General features: G+C 31.0%; 3 protein-coding genes across 3 annotated transcripts; 1 reads left to right on the forward strand and 2 right to left on the reverse strand.

Moving 5' to 3' along the window:
• Positions 1-966: 966 nt before the first annotated feature.
• Positions 967-5140, forward strand: TRIADDRAFT_60860 (uncharacterized protein; the record flags this gene model as incomplete). The annotated part of the gene is made up of 5 exons (XM_002116789.1): positions 967-1006; positions 3156-3314; positions 3447-3552; positions 4188-4339; positions 4428-5140. 5 exons carry the CDS (start codon positions 967-969, stop codon positions 5138-5140), a joined length of 1170 nt encoding a protein of 389 aa, XP_002116825.1.
• Positions 5141-14377: 9237 nt separating this feature from the next.
• TRIADDRAFT_31621 (uncharacterized protein) lies at positions 14378-14656 on the reverse strand (the record flags this gene model as incomplete). Its single annotated transcript, XM_002116844.1, has 1 exon — positions 14378-14656. A coding segment is annotated over one exon (279 nt), but the record flags the coding sequence as incomplete, so codon positions are not given.
• A 586-nt stretch (positions 14657-15242) lies between these two features.
• TRIADDRAFT_31561 (uncharacterized protein) lies at positions 15243-20318 on the reverse strand (the record flags this gene model as incomplete). Its single annotated transcript, XM_002116845.1, has 2 exons — positions 15243-15395; positions 20136-20318. Coding segments are annotated over 2 exons (336 nt in total), but the record flags the coding sequence as incomplete, so codon positions are not given.
• Between the last annotated feature and the right edge of the window lie 901 nt (positions 20319-21219).

Here is a 21219-nt window from a genome sequence, read left to right on the forward strand (position 1 = left end):
TGAGTATAGCAGAAATGTTGGATTAATAATCAATCGTACACTTAATGCTTGAAAAGAAACGCTTTTTGTTTTAGTGTCGGACAATTTAATATTTTTAATCTATATTTTGCCCTTTATATTTATCTAATCAATTATAGCCTAAAATCTGGAGTAAGATGCAGCCAGTACATCTACTGATGACAGCAAATTAAAACCAATTCATGGTATCTATATCACTACAGTAGTTCCATATGAGAATTTTTTACTGCTCATTTACTTAAGTTAATAATAAAGTATAAACAATTTTTACAAGTGAATCAGGAGTAAATATTTGTTGTTAATATACAGCGTAGACACTTTTGTTGGATCACAGCCCTTGCCACCACATATGACGTAAAGTATAAAAAATCTAATAAAATTGCGATACGTGCAACAGCAAGCCTTCAAGTCTCCCTTTTCATCACATAAAGTCAATCATTACTGTAACATGCATACTTATGATTTGAGATCATTTTTTAATTGTATCACAGCCTGATGATATTACTAGCATTTGATCCTGATATAACTGAATCAAATTAAGACTAAAATCGATTTAAAACCTTCTATTTTCTTGAACGAGAATTTTTCACTTCCAATTTATAATGCAATCCATTTCTTCTTAGTGTTACAGCACGTAATACATCTCTGCGTTATATTGTATTTACTATCATTAAAATTGACTAATATGGATGATATTTTCGATTAAGAACTTTTACAGTATCCATTTAAAATTGTTTACAATCTTTAATTAACTTTATATAGAATTTTTTTTACAAAATCTGTTTTTTGATTGCATGTTGACATCGTTGAGGATCCATTAAACTTTTTATCTTCAAATAAAATGAAGCTGATACCAATCTAGAAACGAATCACGGGATTAGTACTAACGCAAGCAAGTAAGAAATTCGCATTCGAATCGCAGTCATTTATCTATAGCAGAAGTAGGCAATGGAAAACGCAGGACAAACCATTTCTGGATCGTCATTAGGTAATACTAGTTCAATGTCAAATCATCCTGTTCAGAAGAGGCCCTGCAAATGATAATTTTATTCGTTTTTTGCCGGCGTGGATTCTAAACAGACTAACATTAAAGTGTTTGACGGGATATTGAAGGGAGAATTAATTCGTCACTTTTCTTTTTCCATATATTTAGTTTAAAATTAATTATGAGTTACGTTACAGTCTTCTCGTCTTTTGAGCAATCTTTCATTAAAGTGATTTGGGTCTCACTCTATTTCAGTAAGAGCGTTAGAAATGAATCTTTAAGTAAAATATTCGTCTAGATATTTCTGCCCTATGTCGTTTATATGATTTTTTTTTATTATTCAATTTATCACCTAGATCGGATTAAATCATAATTCCCGAGCTAGAATCACTCCGTTTAGTAATGAACCCTTCAAAGCATTTTCAAATAGTTTTCTACCTTTTTAAATTTCAATTTGCGGTTCCGCGAAATCATTGAAATTGAATCATTAAATTATAATTATACATCAATTCACTCTCTATAGTACTATTTTTCTTTATTTCACCTAAGACGTAATCTTTAACTTAATTTTAAGTGATATGCAGTAATCCCTAGGGGGGCTACTTCGTTAAATAGTGGTCGCTAAAACGCCTTTTAAAAAGTCTTCTAACTTGGATTAAAAGCATACCGTTTAAAATTTGAAAACAAACAATAATCGTTTATCTACTTCCTCTCCTTAACGTTTCCCAAATGATTGAATTTAACTCTACCTTTAATGCAAATCATCAGCAGAATTATTACGGCACTCCCTTAAATAATTGGTCGTTAAAATGATTTCCTAACTGGCTTTCCTAATTGTGGATTCTTAGCATTTTCGTAACGATATTTAAGATGAATCTTTAAGATAGAGTATCCGTCATTCACTTCTGAACTTTATGTCATACTTTCAATTTAAACGATACTTCAATTAAATTGTAACCATCTTCGAGTGGTTTTCTCTAATGATACTCTAGAAAAATCTTTAAGACAGAATGTTCATCAACTAGCTTTTGTACTTTATTTGGTATTTTCAGCTTAAACAATACTTTCAATATCAACCGTATTCAAGCTGTTCACGCTAGTGATGTAATGTTTAAAATCTTATCAGTTTAAGGGATGTTACTTGATTATAATCTGAAAGAGCAATAGTAAAAGATTTTATAATGTGGTCATTATGATAATATTCACTATGAAACATGGATCTTACGTATAATGCAGACGAATACCGAAAAGAGATTGGGTACTCATCCTTTTTATGCTTCAACGCAATTCCTCTTCTACTCATTTTCTTCTATGTACAAATCTTAATTGCCATAAGGATCATTAAAATACTAAGCTGCTTTAATAGATTCACGAGTTCTCTATTTTTCAGCCATATTGACTCAAGGCTTCCCGTAATTATTAACAGTGGTCGATATCATTCGCAATGGTAGCGAAGACTACGTAGATTTGTCTGGTTATAACACAGTCTCAATCTCCTAGAATGGTTTTGAGAAGTGAACAATTCTTCTTACTTTCTTTCATGCCGTATATGAACTCAAGACTCATAATATGTAATGATCGGAGTTTTAATTCACTTTGGTGGAATAGTATTCTATTGCATGGCTACTATGTACTATCCCGATAATACCGAAAAGGTTATAGTTTCGACCATACATGTCTAATAGTTAGAGAAAACCTGTAGATACCCCCATTTCTTACTTATCTGTGGTAATATTCTTTTAGTAACTACTAGATAGTGATTATAGCTCGTAGATTGCTAAGACATACTGTGAATAATTATAAGCAGAAAATTTCAGACGTTACGTACTGTATTAGGTTACGAGTTTTATAAAATTAGGTCAAGGGAGTGCAGTTACTTTCACCATGTACAGATAACATCCATGAAAAGTAATATCAGCTATGCTCATTATTACGACTTGGCATGATTACAACCAAATTAGAATTCCATGATTAGAATAGTATTAAATAATGCTCGATTTTGTGGTAGAGAAATGCGATTCTTCTACTGATGTTGTAATATTATAAGAAACAGACTATAACTCAGTTTTCTTATTCAAACTGAAATCTCTAAGTGCTCGTTACAACATTTCGTCAAAATATTGATCAGCTAAATCTTAATAAATTTAATTAGTGATTTGTCCTCCTGGGTACTACCTCCAGTCCGATCAAACTTGCCTGCCTTGTCAAGTTGGTACTTATCAACCTTATGCAAATCAATCCGACTGTTGGCTATGTCCGTATGGCTTAACTACATCGTCATCAGCATCGGTAGCTGTTGACCAGTGTCAAGGTAAGAATTCTAATAGCATCAATATCATGACATATTGAAACTGTTGATAATCCGTCTAGCCATAGCAAATTACAAGTTTAATAACCTTACAGATATAGAACTTACATTTGGATAATCTTTTGCATTTTTTAGTAGCGAACAGTTTAATTATCGTCTCCTACGTTTTATTTGCAACCTGTATCTTGATGGCTTTAATATTAGGACTAATACTTTTAATCGAGTGCTTAATACACAGACGGTAAGTTTTAAGATGATAAATTTATATTTTCATCATAATTTTAAATCATATTGACAATAATTCATATAGTACTTTTAGCTGAGTGCTCAATACACCAACGGAGGTTTAAAAAAAGATTTCTACGGATTTATATCATTTCTATAATCTTAAATAGTATTTTCATTTCGAAGATCCTCCGCAATCAAGATATAGAAAGCTGATCATTTTGCTTGATTACCTCATAAAATTATTCAGATCTCACTTCATATCGATATCAGTGTATATCAGTAGCTAAAGTAAAATATAAAATCAATCTTTCTGTGTTACTTCATAGCTTGAATTCAATTCTCTAACGTTCAATTAATTCCATATATGGCTAATACAAAGCAACATGTAATAATAACAGCAGGGATAGTCGTCGATGCAAGAGTATTTCTTACTACACAATTAATACTAAATCTTTGGCTATCATTACTAAGTAATATCCTATTAACTTACCTTTAATCAATTGATAGCATAACCAACATAAACTTTACCACTCCAGGAGTTTTATATAGCATAAACATTTATAATGACAGTTTCTCGATGATACTTGGTATCGTAGGAATTGCTGAATAAATACTATAAATACTGTAATTACTCTTTAAAAACTATAGTCATATCCGAAATCTGTCCGAAAAACGTCAAGGCGAATGGAATGTTAAGTCATGTAATGATAAATCAATCTATCCAACTCAATTTAATCTTTATCGAAAGCAGTATAGTGAAGACGACGATGATTTGGAGTGGGATATTTTTCAAGTGCCGGGTAAGCCAAATTTTTCGAGGGTATATTTTTATCTTAATAAATTATTTTCCTTTACCTCTGTAACGGTTTATTTACCTTATCTTACTAGCATGGGAATATAGCGATATTGAGCAGGTATTAAGCCGTAAAATTAAGGAGAAAAATGAAGCAAAAAAAACATCGCAACAATTACCTGATACTAGAGACTTACATCAAACTAACAAAATGAAATTATCGCGTTGCCAGGATGACAGTATTCGTGAATTTAATACTAGTAAAATAACTCAGCAAGAAAGACAGCATTCACCCGATAAAAGAAGAACGAGTAAAGTTCCCTTACCTGATACTGCGTTCGATTTGCCATTCGATAAAGAACTTACCGTTAATCAAGAAAATCAGCAATGTGATTCCAGTTCTTCTACGTTACATCAGCAAAATAACCAAGCAGGTCCTAAACAATCAAAAGAATTGATTGACCGAACTCAAACAGAGGGTAATATATTACAGTCTTCTTGGAATACGATTCCGCCTAAGTTCCCAATTGAGCAACCGTTTGATAGTACTAGACGTAATAGTGACCATGTAAAACAAATAACTCCTCAGCACTCCCGAATTTTCCTTCCGACACCAATTACTAGAGGTGATTCCTGGTTCGCTTACGAATCAAAAAGAGCATTAGAAGGATTTTACAGGAAAAATGATAGGCCATTAAAGCACCCTGAAATACAAGAAGACATAGAAGAAAAACAAGAAAATGAAGAACAGTTTTATCTCGATGACTATCTACAACAGCATGATGACCATGAGGAGAGTAAAGACTAAGAAATTCTAAACTATCATTTCTATAATATCTTATATCTTTTATCTGTTTCAACCGCAGACACGGCTCTGAAACAGTAATCAGTATACAGTGCTATATCACGTTTATAGCTCGTATTATTTCGTCGTTACTCTAGAACTAAATTATTTGCAAATGAACCTGTTGCAAGTGAAAATGCATGCTCTTATAGATACGTCATAATTTCTGTATCAGCTTTATTGCTTTTTAATCAAAGCTGGATCTTAATAGGCTCAGATGTTGGTATATTTAATGGCTATATCAGTTCCTCTGCTTATCATTTATCATCTAAGACGTAGAATTGTCTTAATATTGGATTTACCGTCCAATATAAAGCTAGGATGAGATACATGAACACACTTAAGAGTCAGCTATCTACGCTTACTGTTACGTTAAATACAGTATCTAACTGCAGTGTGCACCATTATTTACAATGCTTGCAATTACATTTTGCATATTTGTAAAGCACACAAATAATACTGAGCAAAATATTGATTAAAGCAATAAAGAAAGCAATCAATACTTCGATTAATTATTCTATTATGCAACTGTTGTTTATTGAATATTTTTGATAGTTGCAGATCATAATTAATAAGACATACAGGACACAATGTAATGTGAGTAAAATTTGATAAATACGTATTTTATTTCATCGATAACGTTATTTACAAATCTCTAAAATTTCTTATTCTTGGAGATTAAAAGAGACTAACTTTAATACTATATCTCTTTGAAAGATCTGATTGATAGCGGCAGCAAAAATTTTATATTGGACGTCCTTTTGCATTAGCAAGCTAGCTCGTCAAAAAAATTCGTATTCTTCAGCTTGGTAATACGTAATTTGGAGGGTAGTCAAAAATGAAATTGAATATGCCCCAACTAAATGTGAACAGTTATGAAAAAGTTGCCAAGTTCATTTTTATACTTCAAGTACATCAATCATAAGTACAGAACACGCCATAAACATACAAACTTAAAATTCACTTTCAAAAGAGCCGAAACCTTCATAGAAACTATTTCTAGAAGTACTCAAACTTTCTTCAGTGAGAAAGCCCACAGGTATCACAGCACTCTTTACTGTTATTATGCAATTACATCCAGATGTTCTACATGTAAAGTGAAAGTCATCTGGAGCTATACCTCATCGCAAAATATATATAGAATTATCAACAGAAAAATATTAAAATACAGTGCCGATTAATTAAAATAAGTGTTTCATAACCTACTTTAAATACGATTGAACACAGCGTATGCTTTCAAAGAAGATGTACCCTATTCGTTATTAGCAGTAAACCAGGAAATAGACCTTTCTACTAATTCTTTGATCAGGTGAAGCGACAGAAAAGAATTAATAACTCTAACCAATAAACCCTCTTCGTTTAAATTTTGAAAATCTGCATACGAGTATAATTTTGCTATTCGTCATTACAATGAATTCTTAAGGTTAGGACTTAGATAACTCTCCTAGCACAACATATCCTTATCTTATATGTTCATTATAAACTCAGCTATCTATTAACTTGATATAATAACTGTGTTCAAGAAAATTTATAACAAATTCAGGCATGCAGTATACAGTACTTCAGTGATCAAGGAAGTTAACTCAATTAGTGAAATTATCTATTACATTATCGAGATCGTAAATTTTGATGAATTTGAGGAACACCTTCGAACTCTTTAAGTATAACGATACAATGTAAGGCTATCAAAAATGATGAAGCGCATAGATAGATTATAGAATCCATACATTTCAAAATCAAACCATATTAGATTTACTAGACCAAAAATTGTTATATTAATGTAGTTACTACACTAATTACTTCGGCAATTGCGATATGTAAAAAATATAGCCACTTAGAGAGTAACATAATTTTTAATTAGTAATATTTTAGTTAATATTTATAGGGTAATATATCACTTTGGTAAAAACTGTGCTAATTGACTAAATCTCTCTACGGTAATCATAATGGTGGAGTTTATATATTGCACTCTAATAAAGTAGTTATAAGTGGCAGAATTATTAACCTCCACATAATTCAAGCGGTGGATTTATACCAAACTATCTAATAGTAGCTAATTTTGGCTGTAATATTAGTAGACATAGATATCTAATGTTTTATTTTAGATTGTCAGATTACATCATGTTTTTATGAAATGGTTTATTAACAGCACAAGATCTATCATAAACTAATTATTTAATTATAATCAATACGACTAGCAAGGTAGATATGAGTAATGTACTACAACTACCTGGTACGATAACATGTAAAAATATTAGTACGGTGCAATGGAATAGGCTATTTACCGCAGTACAATCGCAATTTGTTTTTCTTACTGTAAGCATTTAGGCTCGATTACTTTATGAGAGAATTAAAATTATTTAATTTACCAATCTATTTCTATGATAGTTTGTATAATAACATTACAATATGCATTTAGATTGCAATTATAAACCCATGTGTGCCGCCATTACCTAACTTAGTGTATGTGGACTGTAAAGAAACTCTCAGGATAAATTTTACAACGAAAATCAATCCCTGAAATTTGCAGCTTTTGCATTACAATTAAAGTCTTTACGAAATAATAGCTAACATAACGAATATAATTCGATGTAGCGCTATCTTTATAAAAGCTGTATTGGACAAGTCTGATTAATATGAATTCTAAAAGGTTATATAAGAGCTATATTGGACTTGTCCAATTAGTATGAATTCTAAAAGCTTGCTTGATTCAGTTCCCCATTCGTATACAAGTTTTCATACTATAAAATACATAGGTAAGCTATAGCTTAATAATATTTAAAATTTTTGCACAGTTATTGTTAAGCAAATTATCAAAATTAGGTAAACTTGTTACTTACCGACATGAAACAATTTCATTTTATTATGCATCGCTATTTTTATACTATATTGCATAAATAATATCATAACTTACCTTAGTAATTCTATGATCACTGCTAGAAGAAGCTTTATCTTCTTTTTTAGCAGCTTTTAATAGAAAATAAAGCACTTATGATTATACTGGGCACTGTGCAGTGTGCATATAGAGATAAGATTAAATTCTTAATACTGTTTGTCTATATAGTATTGCTATCAGTTAATCTATAAGGATCCTTAGTAAATGACAATCGTTCGAATTTAAAGTTATCGAAACTACTGGTTAGTGTCTATGTATAATTATAATGCTCGTAGCTTATGCAGACATGACATGTAACTTTAAAATATATTTTGAAAATAACTTAGCAAGTTAGCTTAGTATAAATTGTAAATGCTTATTTTGATAAAACTGTTAGTATACAGCAGATACATAAGGTAAAATATAAAGTAATTAAAATGCTGCTACTCATTAACAAAAAATTTTGCTAAAACGTACTTACTTTCAAAATTTGGAGTTGTAGAATTCTCATTCTTAAGGTATGGTAATCTAGACTTGCACCAATTTATTTCTCCCTATTTTATCGCCATGACATAAAATGTATTAATTCATCTTCGATGTTCGATTTTTTAAAGTTATTTACTGTTGATTTTTTTAAATTAAAATGTTTAACGCAATATTGACAAACAACCTAGTAAAATATTATAAAATAGATATTAAAATTAATTATTTATAAAAATGCTTCATATATTAGTGCAATTATATCCTTATTTATGAGATTTTCCGTAAGCTTCAGACAATACAAACTGCAGTGATTTACTAAGCTGATAAGAGGATCACTTACCGTTTTAAGACCGTGATAAATTATATTTATACATCCATAGAATGCAAATACATAAAGTCCCTAGTGATATATAACGTTTATGAAGTATGTGAGTATTATTATTTAAGTCATAATCAATGTACATTTTCTATTTTCAGCAATTTCATCAAAAAATTACATTTATATTAATTATGCCTAGATGAAATAAAATATTTCCATATTTTCGTACTGTAGTAAAAATCGATCTTTAATTTATTTAAAAGCAAAACTGCTCTTGCAGCGGAAGATGCGGGTAGCTACTTTTTTTACAAGCTATTGATAATATAGAATTTTCATACCTTTATAACGCACACTGCTGCAAAAATATGCTGCAATATTGTATTGTTGAAGGCAATAAATAGCACAAATAGTGTCCAGCAAATAGCAAGCATTAGCAGAAGAACGGTTGCTTCAGGCAAATATAGTCTATAATTTTGAAATTAGTTTTAATTATAGTCTTTCGGCAAAGTAGGGTATTAATAATATGCTAAGTTTCAACTTCATAACATATACTTCTTAATGATATGATATTCATCCTCATGGAAAAAGTTGTTCATAATGCTCAGTTTCCTTGAATTCTTATACCCAAACGAAATTGTGATCGCAGCACCCTGTATATTTCATATTTCGCAGAATAAGTCTCTAGGTTAGATTTACAAAATACACTAAATTGCGTCTAGAAGAAATCATGGCAGATTCGTTTTGATGTAATAATTATAATTACATCAATTTCTACATTGCAGCATATATGGAATTTCATTTCAACTGTACTAAACAGTGAAATAATCAATTGATTGACATGGTAGTGATTACAATCACTAGTGCTTAAGTACTAATGGTATGAACAGATTCACTATTCTAATCTACATCTGCAATACAGTAATTTAAAACATTAAGCTCATATGTATAGAATCCTAATTTGTCAACATATCATGAACAGATACGAAATGTGTGATAATGCGTCGCATAGAATACGATACTGTATAATAATATAAGATATTACACATATATTTATGAAGAAATTATATTAAGATCTTACATTATAACATAATTAATCCTTACCAGTATCATGAGCATTATAGAAATAACGAATATCAAAATTATTGGTGGATTAGTTCTCAGCCAGCACCTATAAATTGTTGATCGTCATAGATATTGTCAAACAAAATACAGTTAATTAATATGAATCTTAGTCAACCATTAAGAATTTAAGCCCTTAACATTACGTAAGAGTAACTACAAGCAGAGCTAATGAAACTAATACATACGTCAATGTCATTATTTGCACCGATGTGCAATTTAACTTACGAATTATCTTGTATGTAATTATCAATTCCTGCTATATTGATTGTAACAGCAGCGGTTACAACCGCAATAGCGATCGCTAAAACTAAAATATAACCAAAACGAATATTTATAGTTCATTATACATATGCACTGGCCATAATAAAAAATTAATAATAAATTATTTTTGAGATTTTTTCTTCTCTTAACGTTAATATAGTAATCAGTTTACATAAAAAAATTAGCATGGTATATTTGTATATAGATACTACTTACCAAAGGTACATAATATGAAATATTTGCAGGCTTTATTTGTATTTGACGCTCTACTTGCAGATTTAAACAAGTAGAAAGTTTGACACAGCATCCAAGCAAAAGATGCCAAAAGTACATAGTGTAATACGGTGGCTAATATTACACATTGTAACTGAAATATATTGTAAAATAGAGTATAAGATTGGTAATATAAGAGATTTAATCCACTAATTATGAAATACATACGTATTGAATAGAATAGCAGTTAAGAGATTTTATTCCTAGTTACGTGATATCAAACCTTCGATTCAGTTCGCGTTAATCCGAAGATGATAATAAGATTAGCAATGAGCAAACAAATGAATATATTGAGGTTGATACTGCTAAATATTTGATGTGTTTGCCTAATTGAATAAAAGAAATGAACATTTATTTTGAAAAATTAGCTTCTAGCTGAAGTATTCGCTCTAACCATAAGTTTTTTTCTCTGGATAATTTAATTAAAATATAGTAATTACAGCATTAGAAGAACGATACTTAACATCGCTTAAAATTCTTTGTATAACTCAAATACAATATTTCATATAACTATGACTAGTTATAACATAAAAGTGGTGAAAATGGCAGTCGTATGATAATTTTAGCCATTGTAAAATATTCGATTTAGTAATACTCACATACCTCCAATAAATAACATGAATTGCGATGGTCAATACTAGAAAGAAGCTAGATAAGCCACAGCCAATGTAAGTTGTAGTTTCCAATTTAATTTTAGTAATCTACATTTAAATTACAAACAATACCGTATTTAATTGATTAGATTGGCATTTACAGTAGTTTACTATCAATTGCATAGTAATTCAGTTCGAGATTATTTTACCTTAGTTTAATAGTGAAATTTTAAGCAATTGTTTTGCATCTTATATGAATCAATTTCAATTCATAAGTAATTTAGTAGTTGAATATAAGGATATCTGATTATAAAAGTACCACTAAATATCATGTCGAACTTTATTTACGTAATGAAACATAAATTCTACAATATAATTTTGTTGTTAATCATAGTAGTTCATTAGGTAAACTGCTATACAGCTATCAAAAGCTTTTCAAGACATAAACTTATATGTAATAAAAATATGAAGACATTTATGTTAATATAAGGACTCACAGGGACATTAGACAGGATAGTCGCAAAAGTAGTCGTATGATTGCAATAGCAGACGGTATGAGTTAAATTGGATTCTAAACCCATCCAGCACCCTGTTGTTTCCCACGTGCAGTAACTGTAATGTTAATTAAATTTTGATAATTAGAAATATTTGCATCAATAACTACCTATTATTGGCTAGTTAATCATGATTAGTTCGTTTCTATGCCTCAAAGTAACGCTATGACTATTGTTAACAATAATAATAATGTAAGTTGATTAATACGTATTATCGTTCCATTGAAATCCTTTCTTAAAAGAGGCAAATTGCAATTAATAATCAAGCATACATAGCGAAAAATTTTTACTTATTTTGAGATTTAAAATTAATTTGTATCGCAACTATGCCGCTTTAGCACCTTAATTTACTTATTAATTTGAAAATCGTGAACCTATCTGTAGTTAGAATGAATCAATAATACTGGGCGCAAAAATATTAATCGTTGAAAACTTACCGGGATTGAGGTTGCCAATATGAACAATGTCGCTGACTGGATTGGCTACTTAAAAATGTCGACTGGAATCAAAAATTAAATAGCGGTTACTTCAAATGAAGTAATGTATAATTTGGGCTTTATCATTATACAGAGAACAAAATTACGGTTTCTATTTCAGTAAGACTTTAATACATACTACAATGATTTAAATTTCGGTATTGGCAAATTATTGCAGCACATCCAAGTTAACAATAGTATAATCAGTAAACCTACATTTTTGTTAATAAAGGTAATCTTCAACGGCTGATATAAATTTTTATTTATCTTTGGATACATTGAGGTAGAGATAATATGGGAATTAACGGAGTGTGTGCCAGTACTGGTTCCATTTATCAACGATATGTCGTTAAAAACGATAAAATTAGATATACTGGTAGCATAAGCATGTAGAACTGTAGTCTGATAGCACTTGAATCGAAATAATATTCGTATAAACGTCATGTCAACGTTGACCGCTCATTAAAATACCGGTAATGCTTCAGATTTTGACAATTTATTAATATATTACCGATTAACTTCCATGGTTGATGGGATAACTGCATCAAGAGTTTTATATATTACCACCACCAGTTTTTGAACTATAAAATTGGTACATAAGTAGTAATAAGACTCGGATATTACTAAAACAATTTACGATTCCTACTTGTATTAAATATTACATCTACGTACACTGATCATGTTGAACGGCTAGGCCTGGAATATTCATTTCAATGTTAGTTGCTAAATGGGCATCGTCAACATAGGTAAGATTGCCTACGCTTTCAGCAGAAAAACTCAAATTCCTGACAATAATCGCTGAAGAGTAAATAATTTGGCTTAGATATTGTCAAATTTACTCTTTAATCAACTATTTCATAGATTGTAACTTCTTTATAAAATAAAACATTTAATGTCGGTAATATATGAAAGAGTATATTACCTATATTATCGTTTGTAGTAGTAAATGTTTCATTGTCTGGAATGCTATTTAGTTTGCTTGCAAAATCTTCTAAAGTGTCCATGATTGGAATTTTATTGTTACTTGCATCTCGACAAAACTGTAAACAATGAATACATTGTTTTAATGCTATTTGCTTGCTATATCTGTATAAAGCACGAATACTGTATAGCAATACATAAATAGAAGCTAATGCTTTAAAACAAAAATTTTCTACAAGTATTTAAACCATAATTTATTTATAGTCATGCCTACTTTATTTTCATATTTCCATGCTAATTTGTTTCGTAAGTTTAGAAGATTACTTTGTACCTTCATGAATTTCTATATAGTATAAGATATGAATTATGAATATAACGCTAAGAGCACCAATTTAAAGAAACAAATAATCTTAGTAATTGTAATTATGACCTATAAGGATTTAGCTAAATTATGATAACCGTAAAGCATCGTACTTATGAACTTACAGTAAGTGTAGTGGTGTTCACTGTTTTCGAAACCTGATTAATTTTAGTCATTATTTCTAGTGTTTGGACAATATCACCTCCATACAACGTTTTGTTTGCCGTAGCAGTATCCAACTCATTTATGACCTCATCTGAAACGCTTGGTCCACTTATGTTCAATCTGTTAGCCTAGAGAACAATTACAAAATTATAGTATGTTTACAGCTTTTAAAAGAATTTTAGACTAATACTTTACAGTATTATTGTAATTACTATAGTTTCTACTCTACTAAATGTATACTTGCAAATATAAAGCCGTAACTTAGCCGATAGTCTATGTGTTTAAAATTGTAGCTTTTTCATTGGTTATTACCAAACTAGTCATGGCAGCAAAAGTTGGTGATTTACATCCTGTAGTGTCGATTGATTCCCAAATTGGCAAGCTACCGCTTCTAATACTGCATAAACGTGAAGCATTACCTATCCCACAAAGATATGACGGTCAATTTCTTATCAAAGTAAATAATATACTTTTCTATTAACTTATGACCATATAGGTATCTATCTTTAATATCTAAGTTTAATTCGACAGTAGAGTTAGATGTGAGATAGGCTTAAGATATTAATGGCCCAGATAGTTGTCTATTTAGATTACCCTGAATTGAAGAAGGACAAGAAACTAATGCCGTTTTTCCACGATATGTTTTTGGCCATCGCATATCATTTGTTACTTCACCCAAACAAAAATCTGTCGTATTTTTATCTTTAAAAATATTTATTAGTCAAGCCTTCTATAGTATGCAAGCACGTATAATTAATTATTATCTGTGTATCATTAGCGTAATATCATATCAAAAATCTAACCTTTAACAGATATAACTGCCATAGCTGATGATATGGACCCTATAACGTTCGTAAACTGACACCAATGTGATCCATTATCTCCAGTGTTAACATCTATGATAATTAATTTCCCATAGCCAGGACTAATTAACATGTTATATGCCGAACTAGTAAGTTCGCCATCTTTCATCCATTTAACACTCGGAATAGGATCACCTGTTGCTGTACATTCTAGAGTTAAAGTAGCTCCAGCTTTAATAGAAATACTCTGAGGTGATTGGGTGACATTAGGTGCAACTACAATATCAAAAGATCATCATATTAATACAGATCATTTTATCATTGCAGTAATTAGTGACATATGAGATAGTTAGCGAATAGCTGCAACGTAAACTTATTACCAGCATTATGTGTTTCATATATAATCGATCTACTATAAGGTCCAAAACCAACTGAAGTCGATGCTGCCAATTGTATGGAGTAATTTTGTTGAGGTTGTAAATATTGCAATGTATGCTGAGTAATATTACCAACAATTATAATATTGTCAACAATCGGTTGTTTTAATAGGTTATATTTAATTCGATATCCGGTAATGATGCCGTTATGATCATTTATAGGAGGTACATTCCATACAACCATAGCTGAGGTAGCACCCTGAGCGGTAGGTAATATTCTTATATCTACTGGTGTGGCGCTAGGTACTGTAGAATTATGTCAAGGAATTATTTACGCGGAATACGGTAGTATATTTATGATCTAATAAAATGACTTCAGCTCGATTTTGTAGAAAATAAAGCATTCTAGTAACATTGTGAGTTATTTATATTACTTAAATTACGAATAACACCAAGGTAATTTAAAAGACAATACAATATGGATTAAAACATACCTGATTCTAAAGTATTGATGATATATTCGTTACTTCGTGGACTTACACCAGCTATTGTAAAAGCTTGTATGGATATCTTATATTTTGAAAAATACTTCATGTTGAAAACGGTATAATTTCTAGAGTTACCAAGCAAGAACGTCTGATTTTCGTAGACTGTTAGATTGCTAACAAATTTATTGTTAGCATTATCAAGAATAAAGTGATAACCGAGTATAACTCCATTGCTAAATCTTTCAGAGATGACCTTAATTGCAAGTAATGAAATAGCATTACAAATAGCTCGAGAAACATCGTACTGTACAAAATAGGATTTACTTAAATCATCTTATACAATGCTGACGTACTTGCCATCCGATATTAACACTGTTATTACTAACAAGTGAAATCAATTGCACCATAGGGCTTTCACTAGGTGCTATATTTAGTGATAATTTATAAAATGATTATACTTAGTACTTAGAAATAGATCACAAGTATAAGCATGGCATATCATATAATACAAGGATAGGTTATAATGACATCGTTATCATCACCTGCTTGGCGTGTTATCACAGATATGACTGGACTTTCTGGCCCTAATCCGATAATTGTTGCCGCTTTCATGGTAATATTGTATACAGTAAACGGTGATAAATTCATTAGTAATTTTGATGTTGTTGTAGCATTGACTGTAATGTTGCCGTAATCGTTCCACCGGGAAGAATTATAGCTAATCTTATAAGCGATAATAATGCCATTACGATCACTTAGTAAAACTGGCTGCCAGGAAAGGGTAATAGATGAGGCAGATATAACTAAACTTTTCACATTCTGAGGGTAGGATTGAGGTGCTAGAACATGACAGGAATCATTTACTTTAGCTAATTAGAAATGATTAATGATTTTATTAAGACTATCATATTTCATGCTAAAATCAGTTTTAGTTTAAACCTGCTTGATAAGTCGTTGATGATAGTGTAGGACTTTCAGGGCCAAAGCCGATCGCTGTTGCTGCTTTTATACCGATATTATATGACGTAAATGGACTTAAATGAGTTAATTTTACCGTAGTCGTGGAACTATTAACCATGAAATCTTTATTTGTATTCCACTGTGTCGAATTGTAATATACCATATATGATACGATTACGCCGTTGCGATTGAAAAGCGCTAGTGGTTGCCATGAAAGTTCAATGGCAGTCGCAGAAATTACTCGTGAAATTATATTTTGTGGATAGGATCTGGGTACTATAATTCAATTAGAGTACAGTAGTATATTCCCAAAATTAGAATCAATAGAAAGCATCCGTTAGAAAATCAGACATTTAACAAAATAATTAATTATTATAGAAGACAGAACATTTTCTGATTATAATACGTAAAATTTTATTATATTTACGAGAATGGATCAAACCTGATTGATGTGTTGTAGATGAAGTAGACGGACTTGCTGTCCCAAAGCCAGCTATCGTTGCTGCTTTGATGCTGATTATGTATTTAGTATAAGGAATTAAGCCATTCAATATCGCCGTAGTAAGTGACGAATTGATGTGAACTACACCACTATCACTCCACTGCGTAGAATTATAGTAAAGCTGATACATGATTATAACTCCGTTTCGGTCAAATAAGGGTAATGGCTGCCATGAAATGTTTATTTCTGCAGCTGATATTGCTGATGAATTCAAACTTGGTGGATATGATCTAGGCACTGTTTGATATCATTATCGAAAAGTAAATTTATAAGTTATCTATGAAACTAAATTTTATGATATCTATACTTTAAATATATAAAACCGCATAAGCTATGAGTGTATTTAGAAAAATTATAATTTTAATACCCTAAAATTTTTGAATCAATTCTGTAAATAATTATATATATGCATAATTAATCAAACCTGCTTGATGTGTTGTCGATACCAAAGGAGGACTCTTAGGTCCAAAACCAATGATTGTGCTAGCTCTAAAGGTAATCTTATATGTCGTATACGGAATCAAATTTTGCAGCGTTGCTGAAGTTACTGAATTATTAAATTGCAGGTAACCATGATCATCCCATCGAGTAGAATTAAAGTATATGCTATATGAGGTAATGATTCCGTTACGATCGTATGGTGAAAGTGGTTGCCATGAAATGTATATTGATGTTGGCGATATCGAAATGGCGTTATCATTTTGTGGATATGATCTTGGAACTAATTAAATAGTAAAGAACTTGTTGGTAACATAAGATACATAATTATGAAAATATTTATCACTGCTGTCTAAGAAATAATATGCATAATCGAAAACTTGGTTCTATAACTACGGTACAATCACTAGAAATAGCATTGTAGATTTTTGCTGAAATTCTAGCTATACGCGCAACTCTATTGATCCGTCATCCATTTATCTCATTTTGTGATAGATAAGTGAATATTTAAACGTCTTATTCTATTGCATTCTTTATTTTACTGTATTATTTATACCACGGTATATTATTGTTTTATGATATCGACTTATCTCCTTTCGTGATCAAGATAAACTTAATTGCTTGACATTGGTAACGCTATTTGTTTTACTTATTTTCGCTTTATTATACAATCTTTTAATGCTTTATCTTTACCTGACTGTAACGTGGTTCCAACTACATACAGACTGCCTGGTCCAAATCCAATTGCTGTAGCTGCGTATACAGTGATTTTATACGTTGTATACGGCGTCAAACTTGGAATAACTACAGATGTTACTAAATCATTAACGCGAATAACTCCATCAGTTCGACGTGATGTAGCATTATAAACCACTTTATATTCTGTAATGATGCCATTTCTGTCGAGTGGAGATAATGGCTCCCATTTGACACTTATAGATGTAGACGACAAATTCGAAATGGTAAAATCGGGTGGATACGAGCGTGGTGCTGTAACAAATGGTATAATTTATTATTAACTTAAACTCAACTTTGTGATCTAATTCAAAACACAACCGTTTAAGCTATTCGAATAATATATAAACAGTGGTATTTAGTAAAGGGAAACTTAGTTATTTAAGTACGGTATCTGATAAAATCTGCGTTATAACGCACTGCTTATAGTTTATTAATAAAAGCCATCTTATAGAAACACAGCTTGGATGGGAACTCAGATTACTTTAAAATAGTATCAATCTAATATGGCCATTGTACGAAATTTTTAAGATGCGATGGCTGCCTTAACATTGGTTGTAACTCTATGTTCAAATTGTAATATCAAATCTATCATAGTTACGAACGATATCAAGAATTGAGTTTCCTTGATTTACGTACTGATATCAAAGGCCATAGTATTAAATGAAACATTTAATTCTTACCCGCTTCATAGGTCACAACCGATACATCAGGACTATTTGGCCCAAATCCTGCAATAGTAGCCGCTTTTACACTTACATTATAAGTAGTATAAGGTATTAGTTCCAGTATTATTGTTGATAAATCGGAATCACTGACTTGAATTGAACCGGTATGGTGCCACTGCAAGGATTTGTAGCTAATATTATATGTTAAAATAATGCCATTCTGATTGAGCAGCATTAATGGATGCCATGAAACCTTGATCGAATTAGCGGTTAGCATCGTTGCATTGAGATTAGGAGGATAGGAACTAGGTACTGAAATCACATAAATTAATGTTGATAATCTTATGACTATAGATACGATTTAAGAATAATTATTTGTACTGTAGTATTCTAGCTCGTATAGTAATTTTTGATTTGTTTTGATATATTTTACCTGTTTGATATGTCGTAGCTGATTCTATTGAACTTGCAGGCCCGTATCCTGCGATAGTTGTAGCTTTAAGAACAGCATTGTAGTTAGTAAACGGAATTAAATTTCTTATAGTAATATTCATAATCGAACTGTCCACGTATATGGTAGCATGATCATTCCATTTAGTTGAATTATAATTTATGCTATAGGAATTTATAATGCCATTGCAATCAAAAACTCTGAGCGGTTGCCATGCCACATAAATCGAAGTTGGCGATACAGCAGTAAAGTTAATATTTTGAGGATACGAACTGGGTGCTACAATTTATAAACCAATCAAATAAATTATTAGTTATGTTTTATGCAAACAATTCTTATAAGTTTAGCGTATTTTAAATCGTCGATACTGAATAATAGTTAATATTACAGATAAGCAAACACAGTTTTTACTGAAGAATTGAACAATTGATAGAGGTTATTTTAATTATATTCTGAGATGAAATTATACAGCTTAAATTCTAAGTCCCAATCATTAGTCGATAATTAATCATTTTTAGCGACAAATCTACTAATAAAATAATTTATAAACATCTTTACTAAGTTTCTTTTGATATTGAGGCAAAGGTTTTAGAAGTACTTAATGTTTACCGGCTTGATAAGTGATAGTCGATGTATATGGGCTATTCGGTCCAAATCCAGCGGCTGTCGCTGCATTGATTGTCACATTATATATGGTATAAGGTATTAAATCATACAATATCGTATTAAAGGTTGTTCCATTAACTTGAATTATGCCTGTGTGATTCCATTGTAAGGAATTATAACTAACATTATAGGTTATAATAACACCATTGCGATTAAACAATATTACTGGCTGCCATGATATATTGATGGAATTTGCCGTCAAAGCAGTTGCGTTGAGATTGAGCGGATAAAAACTCGGCGCTAAAATAACCATTATGCATATAAATGGTAATAAGCTTTAATAACATCAACTAAAAGATATTTCATTATACTTACTTTAAAATTCTCTTAATTGATTACATTAAGAGTCTAACCTGATTGATAAGTTGTAGACGATGTTACTGGGCTCTCAGGTCCAAGTCCAATAACAGTTGCAGCTTTAAGAGTAACATTATACGTAGTAAACGGAATTAAATTTCCAACAGTAACGTTTGTAGTTGAACTGCCAACTTGTACAACGCCATTATCATTCCATTGAGTCGAATTGTAACATATGGTATAGGAAGTAATTATACCGTTGCGATCAACAAATCTAAGTGATTGCCATGTAATATAAATGGACGTAGATGACAAAGCGATAACAGTGATATTTCGTGGATAAGAACTTGGAGCTACAATTAATAAACACAGAGTTACATTTTATTAATTTAATAAAAACTTTCCATTATATAATACGTTAGTAGTCGGCATATTACAGTAAATACTGTTTGCAAATAATAACGTAATACTATAGATTTTGAGTATGTATAGCCGTAGCCAAGCGTATACTGTTGATATTTAGTTACAATACATATCAGTATGTATAACAATCACCAAAAATCATAAAATCTCTATATATGCAAATATATATGTACTCGCTGCTTTCATTTTACCTGCTTGATAAGTTGTAGCTGATATTTCCAGACTATACGGTCCAAATCCAGCTATAGTAGCAGCACTTACTGTCACATTATATGCACTATAGGGCAACAGATTATGTAATACTGCTGAGAATGTTGAACCATTGACTTGAAGTACACCCCTATGATTCCATCGCAGAGAATTATAGCTAATATTGTATGCGATTATAATACCATTACGGTAAAGTAGCATTATTGGCTGCCATGAAACATAGATCGAATTGGCTGTCCATGCGGTTACATTGAGATTGGGTGGATAAGAGCTAGGCTCTGCAATGAAATACATTCAGAATGGTAATATTTTAAGGTAACAATGACATTACGATAAAGTTGATACTAGCACTTCTTTAATGACAACAAATAGTCTAACCTGATTGCTGAGTTATAAAAGAAATAGTAGGGCTTGCAGGTCCAAATCCTGCGATAGTAGCAGCTCTAAGAGCAACATTATACGTAGTAAACGGAATTAAGTTCTGCAAAGTCACGGTTGTGATTGAGCCATCAACTTGTAAAATGCCGTTTTCGTTCCATTGAGTTGAATCATAGCTTATATTATACATGATTATAACACCGTTGCGATCGAGAATCGGGGGTGGCTGCCAAGTTATGTCGGC

The sequence above is a fragment of the Trichoplax adhaerens genome, genomic scaffold (assembly GCF_000150275.1).
Source record: "Trichoplax adhaerens TRIADscaffold_18 genomic scaffold, whole genome shotgun sequence".
Classification (NCBI taxonomy): Eukaryota; Metazoa; Placozoa; class Uniplacotomia; order Trichoplacea; family Trichoplacidae; genus Trichoplax; species Trichoplax adhaerens.